The sequence below is a fragment of the Brachyhypopomus gauderio genome, chromosome 1 (assembly GCF_052324685.1).
Source record: "Brachyhypopomus gauderio isolate BG-103 chromosome 1, BGAUD_0.2, whole genome shotgun sequence".
In the NCBI taxonomy this organism is placed as follows: Eukaryota; Metazoa; Chordata; class Actinopteri; order Gymnotiformes; family Hypopomidae; genus Brachyhypopomus; species Brachyhypopomus gauderio.
In genome coordinates, this window is record NC_135211.1 from 20590441 (window position 1) to 20600856 (window position 10416).

The window sequence follows — 10416 nt, forward strand, 5'->3', positions numbered from 1 at the left end:
TTCATATTAGTTTTCAGTAATGCCACATCTTTTTTCTTAGTTTTAATAAACAGACGTCTACACGTGCATGCATACTCGTTTCTGATATTTTATTTCTAATGTATGTGCTTGCTTAAAATTTGTATTAACAAAAAACAATTGCATAACTCAATACATCACCCTAATACTATCTCCCTTTAAAGTGTTTAATAAGTGTTTAATAAAAGTTCTTTAATGTACTCATTGGACTGTGGCTCTCACTGGTTATTGAAAGTCTGATCAAACACAATGAAACCAAAGTACAGGAGAATAGTTGATATAATTTATACAGTCTGATTTAATAATGCAATGTACATGTCTTCAGCTTAAATATTCTGGTTTGCTTTCTCTAGCAGCCTCTTATAAATGGTTATCCTAATCAGACAGATGCATCATTTAAGGACAAGCTCAATAAGTCCCACCATCTCCCTGTTGATTAAATACCAGACAAGGTCTTATTATTTAACCACGAGGGCTGTGAGAACTCCATCTTGAGTTTGTTTACACCTTTGCTTGTTGACCTTGTACAGTACCGGTCAACCTGTACCAAGAACTGAACCTTTTCCCATGGTTCTGCAGGTCACTCAGTATTTTTGTAAAAAGTTTATGTAAAAAATATCCCAGCACTAGTTAGGTGGGCAATGACCTCCCAAATGTAAAAATGCAACTGGACTGGACCCACTGCGATGCTGTTTTGTCCACTGGAAGCACAATGGTCACACAGCAGATGGGGACACGCCCCCTGAGCCCTGAGCCTTAGGTGATGGAGAGTCCAACCCTGCAGCACAGTAGGTCAAACCTGCTGCTCTTCAGCACTAGAGTACAGATGTCTGAGCCAAATGGCTCCGCTGGTGTCAGTGATGCTAACAGACAGTTTATGTTGAATAGGATTTAACTATACATTTTGCCAAATAGGTGCCTTGGAAACTGTAGATGAAGTGGCAGGTCATTGCTCCTTTTACACGGGTATAGACACAAATGTGAGACAGCAACGTGTCTTGCATCCAGAAAGTGCTGGTGAAGTCACTCTGCTTTGGGTAAAGGTGTGATTGGCTGTTGTGTTCCAGGCCTCACGGTGAACGTCATGCCATACTGCTGCTTTGACTGACTGCTAAACAGAGAGAGTAAAAAAACAGATATATATTAGTGTGTGTGTGTGAGAGACAGACATACAAGCATTTTGAAATGAAGTTCCTTTATTTAATTCATGCATTGAGCCTTAAACTCTTACCTGGCAGGTGGTTTGGTAACTGTGTGTTGAGCTTTCTTGGCCACTTTGTTCTCTAGTTCTTTCATGTCCAGTGTTCTGTTTTGGGTGGGAAGGGTCTTGGCTTTGAGGGGTGATTTGATGGGTGAACTGCTCGCACTGTCATCATCAGACAGAGGGGAGTTCCAGTCGTCTCCGCTGGAGTCTATCTCTCGTGCTGGAATAAACTTGGGGTCAATCTCTAGCATCTTCTTCTGCAGGATGCTGAGCAGGGTGGCCTGGCTAGCAGATACAGAGGGAGGGGCCTGTAGAGGAGATAGACTGTGGGGCTGGGTTTTGGGTGGAGTTGGGGGCAGGGTCTTGTGTAGATTTGGGGGCAGGGTCTTGGGCAGGGTCTTGGGTGGGGCTGGAGGCAGGGTCTTGGGTGGGGGAGGGGGCAGTGCTGAGGGAGGAGGTGGAGGTTGTGTTGGGGGTGGGGGCTGGGTCTTGGGTGGGGCTGGAGGTTGTGTTGTGGGTGGGGGTGGGGGCTGTATTGAGGGAGGAGCTGGAGGCAGTGTTGTGGGTGGAGGTGGGGGCTGTACTGAGGGAGGAGCTGGAGGCTGTGTTGTGGGTGGGGGTGGGGGCTGGGTTATGGATTGGGGCGGAGCCTGTGCTGATGGAGGCTTTGCTTTTAGCTGAACTGGCTTTTTTATTACGGATTCATTGCTGGGAGAAGCATTCAGGGTTATGGGGTTTCGGTATGAGGCAGGGTTAGGGAGTGTGGCAGGGCCATTGGTAAACGGACTGGATTTCAGAGGTGGAATAACACTCTTAGTAGGTGGGTCTGGTGGAACTGTGCTGGGTGGACCTTCATTTTCTTGATCAGAGTTTGCAAATTCAGGTGGCGGAGGGAGGAAGGGAATACCCATAACATCCTCGTGATCTTTATTCTGCCGTGGTAGAGATGTGGACGTGGTGGGTTCACCCTGCTTCATGGGGCCATGAAGATTGGACTCTTCACTGAGATGATATGACGAGGAGGACGCAGGTCGTGAGGAGGGCACAGCTTTGGAGGAGGCTGCGAAGGAGTTGGGTCTGATCTCGCCGGGCGGGTTGCTGATGTTGGTGGACTCACAGGAGCTGCTGCTCTGGGTGCTGCCCTGCCTGGACAGCACCGCGCGCTGCTTGTCTCGCTCTTTGGCAGCTTTGAGGAGGGCCAGGGGAGAAGCTGCAGTCTCCTTCACCCCAGAGCTCTCATGTCCTCGCAGGACCTGCAACTTCCTGTTCAGTAATGGGCTGTAGCGTGTTCTACCTGAAGGTGCCTGCTGCTCCGTCATCTCTTGGACTGATGGAGAACCTTCTGTTTTAGGAGAAGCTTTAATGGGGATGTCCTGCAGCATCGTAACTTTTGAAAGCTCATTGTTGTTTGGTTTAGCTGGTTGGATGGGGAGTTGGTTGGGTGTTTCCTGCATGTCCCGTATCTGGACCTGTAGGTCTTGTTCCAGCTGGAGGCCTGAGCTGTTGCGCCGCGTCGGCTTGGCTGGGGGCCCCGGACTTTGGGTTGAATTGAGGTCTTTAACTGATGGAGAGGTTTTTCCATTGACGTGAACTCCAACCGGATTTCCTGAGGAGTCCTCTAGGAGCAGGATATGCTGTGTCTTTTTCTCTGGGTCTGCTTGGCTGCGGAGCACAGTGGTGTTTGTTATATTGTAGAGCTTGGCCGTAGTTTGTGGGTTGAAGCTGGATGCTGGGGTTGATGAGGGTGTAGGATCTGGAGCTGGCTCAGTTGGGAGTAACTCGAGGCTGGAGGCGGTGTACAGTCTGACAGGCTTTGAAGGGGGTGTCTTCTGGGTTTTCAGGAGGGAGAATTGGGGCTTTTCACCCGGGGGAAGCTGAGGTATGTTATGGGTAGTGTTCATATTGTTGTTAATGGGGACAGAGCCTTTGAAATTAGGGGTGTTGCTAGGAGGTTTGGGGGGAGCCATAGGTGGAGGTTTGAGTGAAGCCAGGTGCTGTTCCTCTGAGGCCACAGAGCCAGTCTGTGATGGAGGCTTCGGAGCAGGCATGGAGGGCGGCTGTAACCCAGCCTTGTCTACTGATGGATCCAGTTCCCCATAGAAGTCTGGAGGAGGGACATACTGTGGTGGCGGGGGTGGAGCCACTGCGGGAGGAGGCGGGATGAAAATCTGCCCCTCCTCTGGATCATTAACAGCAACCACACCTCCATTAAAGAGTCTCTCAGTACTTCCTGTTCATGAAGAAAAAAGCATATTCAGCAAGAGGCAAAGTGAGACATTAATCCTATTATAGTCTCTGTATCTGATGAGCATGTTTAACAAACATCAGTGTGACTTTTGTTGTTGAGATGATAGTGTCCAGATTCTTAATTATAGTAATCAGAACAGAAATCCACTGTCTGATGACTGAGAAATTCCCCCTACATGTACATGGTCATGAAGATATATGATGTCTTCCAGTCAGGGTTTAGGCTTTTCTAATACTCGTCGTAATACAGAGACAGCACTAATCAAAGTTGTTAATGTCTGGTTGTTGACCTCTGACCAGGGTCATGTGACTCATGTGACATGTGCTTCTGTTGTTTAATCACAGTGCAGCATTCGGCTCCAAAGATCACAACATTTGACCTGATGGGCTCGAAAATGCTGTTGGGATTAAGGGAGTGTATTAGGGGAGTGGCCCTTTCCAGAACTAGGGTGTTTCATCACATTACTCTTATTTTAGTTCATTGTTCAACGCAACCTCAATGATTAAGTCTAGGCTGAAAACTCATTTGTATACACAGGCATTTTGTTAAATCCTTCCTGTATTAGATATAGGTGTTAGATAATGGTCTGGGGGCATTGAGAGTTATGGTAAAGGTGTTGGGGTTTAGGGTTAGTCACAACTGCTGCTATAAAAAGTGCTACATATATAAATATATATATATATAAAGTGGACTTTATTTTGGATCAGGAAAAGAAGAGTGTGTGTGTGTGTGTGTGTGCTGTGAGTTCTGTCTGTACTCACCTGCATATCTACTCTGGGCTCCACTGACAGGAGGAAGAAGAGGAACTTTAGGGGTGGGAACTGCGAATCCCAGCGTGTTATCTCCATACTGACGAGAGAGCAAACAGAGAGGAGTTACAAGCACTGCTTGTAGTGGGGAGGGGGGCTCAGTGAACAGGGCAGGAATGTTAGGGAAGGGTGCTGTAGTTTTGTACTGTGTCTGTGTGCTGTAGTTTTGTACTGTGTCTGTGTGCTGTAGTTTTGTACTGTGTCTGTGTGCAGGCTGTATGCAGGCGTGTCTCCAGTGTGCCTCTTGGTCAGATGCCTGTGTGGCTGGAACGCTGACACACCTCACTAGAACACCCTTGAGCTGCACTGAACCAACCAGTTTCTTATGGTTTCCACTGCCTGAGGGTTATTAGCTGCAGGGTCTAAGCTGAACACACAGACACACACACTATCCGACACCTTTTTCTGTGACGAAAATCAGAGCTGTGGTCCCGAGGAACCCCTCACACAGTTGCAGGAGCAGGCTGAAGGACCCCCCACCCCACACACACACACACACACACACACACAGGAGCAGGTTTTGAAGGAACCCCCACCCTGACACACACACAAACAATGTTGTATATGTGTATAAATCACTTGTGTCTAAGCAGGAAATAGTTTTTTAGTTATAGTTATTATAGTTTTGTTTTTGTCACAATTCAATAGTATAACAGTTTACTTTAATGTTGTCTTATTTTAGAACTAGCTAGGGGGTCAGTGTAACATTTGACATCGTGATCAGGACACACCTGGGTGTATAAGTGTGTGTGGGTGAGTAAGAGACAGAAAGAGAGAGAGTGCAGTCATGTGTGTGCAGCCTAACCTCTGCTAACCCTAAACAAAGCAACTGTATTCAAAACATCCAGTCTAATCATACAAATGTCACCACAAGGCTTTCAAACACGCTGCCTATTTTGCTGATTTTAGGAAACAACCCTGAACCTCTACACTGAGATCTTTTCTGTGTCTGTTAGACCTACATTCATGCTCACATATGCTCAGACTTTTCACACAATCATAAAACCTCTGCAATACAAACTGGATGTCCAGCACATATATGTAAAACCCACCCCACAACAGCACAGACCTGCTGGACGTCCAGCACATATGTAAAACCCACCCCACAACAGCACAGACCTGCTGGACGTTCAGCACATATGCGTAAAACCCACCCCACAACAGCACAGACTTGCTGGACGTTCAGCACATGTGTGTAAAACCCACCCCACAACAGCACAGACCTGCTGGACGTTCAGCACATATGTGTATAACCCACCCCACAACAGCACAGACCTGCTGGACGTTCAGCACATATGTGTAAAACCCACCCCACAACAGCACAGACCTGCTGGACGTTCAGCACATGTGTAAAACCCACCCCACAACAGCACAGACCTGCTGGACGTTCAACACGTGTGTAAAACCCACCCCACAACAGCACAGACCTGCTGGACGTTCAGCACATATGTGTATAACCCACCCCACAACAGCACAGACCTGCTGGACGTCCAGCTCATGTGTAAAACCCACCCCACAACAGCACAGACCTGCTGGACGTCCAGCACATATGTGTAAAACCCACCCCACAACAGCACAGACCTGCTGGATGTTCAGCACATATGTGTAAAACCTACCCCACAACAACACAGACCTGCTGGACATCCAGCACATATGTGTAAAACCCACCCCACAACAGCACAGACCTGCTGGACGTTCAGCACCTATGTGTAAAACCCACCCCACAACAGCACAGACCTGCTGGACGTTCAGCACATGTGTAAAACCCACCCCACAACAGCACAGACCTGCTGGGCATTCAGCACATGTGTGTAAAACCCACCCCACAACAGCACAGACCTGCTGGACATTCAGCACATGTGTAAAACCCACCCCACAACAGCACAGACCTGCTGGACATTCAGCACATGTGTAAAACCCACCCCACAACAGCACAGACCTGCTGGACATTCAGCACATGTGTAAAACCCACCCCACAACAGCACAGACCTGCTGGACATTCAGCACATGTGTAAAACCCACCCCACAACAGCACAGACCTGCTGGACGTTCAGCACATATGTGTATAACCCACCCCACAACAGCACAGACCTGCTGGACGTTCAGCACCTATGTGTAAAACGCTCCCGATGGAAACACAAGACCTGCTTGACTGTGCAGTAATAATATTATTAATGCTTGATACTGTCCAAACTCCTGGCTTGCTCGTTACCGATCTGGACCCATATATTTGTAAATATGCTTGGTAACTATGTGATACATAAATTAATTTGACTTTTTTACTCTATAGAACATATTAATAAACTAAACACCATCATTAATGTCACTGATGATGTTATTGTGTAATAAATGGAGAACTACTAGCTAACTCATAACATATAACATACAGGGTTGCCAACTCACACACGCATTTGACCGTCTTCACACGCTGTCACGCCACACATCCAATTTCTCATGCAGAAAAGTTTATTTACCTCTGATCTACATCTATGATTCAATACTAGTTCACTCTGGCGCCAACCACTGACAATCGATCGATCGCGATATAATACTTAATTTGTGTCCATTCTACACCCCCCCCCCCCCCCCCTGGGGAGCAGGTGAAACTATAGCTCTGTTCTGTGAATTAGCCATTAATGTTAGCTCCGTTCCGTGAATTAGCCTTTAACATTAGCTCTGTTCTGTGAATAAACCTTTCGTCATAGATCAGGCAGGTGCACATTTCTCACTGTTGCTATGGAGATTTAAGTCTTCAGTGTTAAAATGTGAAGAATGTTCACAGCACCCTGCTTAGATGAAATCAGATTCTTTTTCTAGCACTTCTGAAGCACTTAATTCATTCTGCATCTCACACAAGCTTTGATTATAAGCCACAGGTTGTGTGCACGTTTGTTTATGTGTGTGTGTGCTCCACCCATGATTTAAATAATTCTCATAAGCTCAAAGGTATATAAATGGGCTAGGATGAGTGTGCTGAACTGAATGTGTTAGGATGAAGGGTCTAAGGTGAGTTAATACTTAGTCAAGTTAATCCTCATTCCTGTGTGTTATTCCTTATCTTCACATGAATACTCTAATTCTGTCTCATTTTCAGTTTCATTTTACACCTTTACCTGCAGTAAAATATGTTAATGACAATGTGTGTCTAGTAAAATTAAAAAAAGGTGATTTGCTAATTCCTGCTCTGCCTTCAATATTCAAGATGTGTTAATCAGTGCATAAACAATGTGTATTCAGTAATCTGATCTCATATTGATTTGAATAAAATTCAGTGACGACTGTTTCATTTAGTCAAATCAAAACAGATGACTTAAGAGGAGCTCTGGCTCCTGCAGTGCTGCGTGTGGTGGATGACGTACCACACCGCCATGTTTCACTGTGGGTCTGGCACGGACTTTGGCTGTCCCAGACTCTGGGATGGTGTTTGAGTTCAGCACCAGGTCCAAGGTATCTGAAAAAAACATCACAGCTACAGTTACAGTTGTAAATACAGCAAACACAATTCATGCAAAGCACATTACATATTATGCACCCACAAAAAGGAACTAAGTATTTAGAATATTTATTTATCCAAAGTGTGTGATGATTAAATGGCTTCCTTCCCAAATCCCATTTCCTCCCAAACACACTTTACTTTTAAGCTCGCATGTGCTTTTCGCATAGAAGTGAACACATTGTGGAAAATGGGCCAGGAAGTTTCTATCAAACACATATTTGACGTCAACTGGAATTACTACTCAAGTCCTTACATCTTACATCACATTACTGATGCCTGATTTACATGTTGTTATTATTTCAATATTACTGGGGTGGAAAATATGTAGCAAAACCAACAGATTAAATTCTCATCTTTCATAACAATAACAATAAAGTGAGAGCACCTTGTATTGTATTCTCCCACTGGTAGTAACTCCACAATAAACATAGTATACTGGAGTAAGTGTTTTTATTCACATTACTCAATGTATTGTACATGTGTTCAAGTCCAGTTTTTCATTATAATTTATTCCATACGTAAAAGTTCCTCTGGCTAATCAGACCACCCAGATATTAATTAAAACTACAAGTGATGAAGTTCAAAGGACCAAAAGTGTTTAATCATCAGTTGACACATTTGGGTCGATGTTCTAACCACCATCTCATATGCACGCTGACTAGTGTCTCATTTTATATATCGGTTTTAAATGAATCACTTTACATTTAAAGATTAACTGCCAATTTAAGGAAAAAACTTTAATCTCCAAAATGGTTTCTAGTGATGACATATAATGCGGAACAATTGTCTTTGACAACCAAGGAACCCAGTATGCTGACTAGCTGCATAGGCATAGGTTTATCTATATTAACAAGAAATATTTTTGTTCTATTTTAGTGATATACACAAAAACCTTAAGCCCCCTAAGCAAAAGTGAGTGAGTTACAAAGTAAGTTGAGGATCTCCATCAGTGCAGTTCAAGTGGCCTTGGACTAACAGTATTAGCACTGTTAGAGTACCTACCTCACATGCTAACACCTTAAACATTAATTTACAAATAAAAAGAGCTATAGGGTGGCTTTTTTTTACCACTTTCAAAGCAGGATTTGCAAAGAGCTTTTACAGATAGTCACTTCCCTCTGCACCTGACTAGACCAGGACTAAACCATCAAGAGGCCATTGGTACACCAGCACCAACCATAACCACACCAGCACCAATCCATCAAGTGACCAGTGACACATCAGTGAAGACTAGTGAACAAAGCTGTATTTGTTCTACAACAACAGGTGTGTCTTAGCATGAAAAGGACTCGAGGACAGAAAAGACTGATTTAGTCTGTATGAGACTAATGCTGTTACTCTGTCCACAGAAACAGAGGCAAGGACAGGTCTAATAACTCCAACCTACTGTAGACGTAACTCAACTATAATGTTGTTACGGCAAAGTCACAAGATCAAAATGGCTGAAATGTACACACTATTCTAATATATCTGGTTACAGATTAATAGCCAGTGAAAGTCATGGTTATGGATGATTATGATTTGGAGAGTAGCAGCTTCCAATTTCTCTCTCACAGCCAAATGATTTCATGATAATGATCCGTTAACTACAAAAACCTGACATAGCCTATGCACAGTGGTTTACCAAATTACTAGCTGTCACTCAAAATGTTTACCCTAAGAACACACTTCTCAAAGGCCTGGAATTTCGTACTCAGATTATGAAGATATCACGTAGCACTAAGGATGGTGTTCACATCTTCTGTTTTCACTTGTGGTTTCACAGATTTTTACTTCTAAAATCCAGTCCTTAATTTAGAATGTTTGAGAAGATTTTGGAACAAAGCTACATTTGTCTTTAACAATTGTCATTCCAAAATTACGTCTAAAACAAGCATATTTTCTCCCAAAATCTTTAAAAAAACTAAATATGTTACTGCTTTCCGTGAAATAAATTAGCTATTTACGCTGTTATAGCAGACGGTAGTATCAGAACTACGTGTAGTATGTCAACAACTAAACATGTATTTCTCTTTTTAAAAGTATTTTAAGTTTCAAGCTGTAGTTCTATTCCAACTCACACATGTTTTTATGTAGAATTAAGTCATAGATAGTCATAGACTAAAAATTCAGACTAAATTAAAGCCAAAAGATTTAACCATGTTCCTGTCAGCCTCAACTAGGGCGAGTTTCGCCGCGACTTATCACAGGCACATATCCTTATCGCTCATTTTATTAGTCACTTATTACCTTCGTACCAATCGAAAAACATACATTCTACAATCACAATAATCATAAGAATCTTACCTATTTCCTTAATTTGAACATTGGTGTCGAAAAGAGATTGACTCTTTCGATTCAAAAAGTTTAGAGAGCCCTTCTTCATAGTATTGTAGCCTGTTTTGTTAAGACAGAAGTTCAGAACAGCTTAATGTGCATTAAAGTTCATTGTTTAACGAGAGTGTTAATTTCCCGGGGCTTGATGGCGACTTCGGTGAGTCGGCAGGTGAAGACGCAGTAGTCGTTGATTTGTATAAACTCATCTGGAGAAAATGGCCTCTTGGCGTCTCCTCCTCTCACCCTCCCATTGTGTGCGAAGGTGAGAAAAACGCTCCACTCCTCCTGTGTAGCTGGAACATTGTGTTGGAATGTCAGCTGTCTC

The 10416-nt window shown here is 43.9% G+C and overlaps 1 protein-coding gene across 2 annotated transcripts; it reads right to left on the reverse strand.

The window, feature by feature from the left end:
- Positions 1-68: 68 nt before the first annotated feature.
- On the reverse strand, positions 69-10416 carry LOC143511778 (uncharacterized). Of its 2 annotated transcripts, none has more exons than XM_077001430.1 (5): positions 10062-10416; positions 7639-7730; positions 4232-4319; positions 1250-3452; positions 69-1126 (listed from the first exon to the last, which is right to left on the reverse strand). In XM_077001430.1, the coding sequence occupies exons 1-5, from the start codon at positions 10138-10140 to the stop codon at positions 1042-1044; spliced, it is 2547 nt and encodes an 848-aa protein (XP_076857545.1). In that variant the 5' UTR covers positions 10141-10416; the 3' UTR covers positions 69-1041. The 2 variants fall into 2 exon arrangements, with proteins under 2 accessions (XP_076857545.1, XP_076857537.1); XM_077001422.1 differs by having other exon boundaries at positions 69-1129; positions 10062-10412.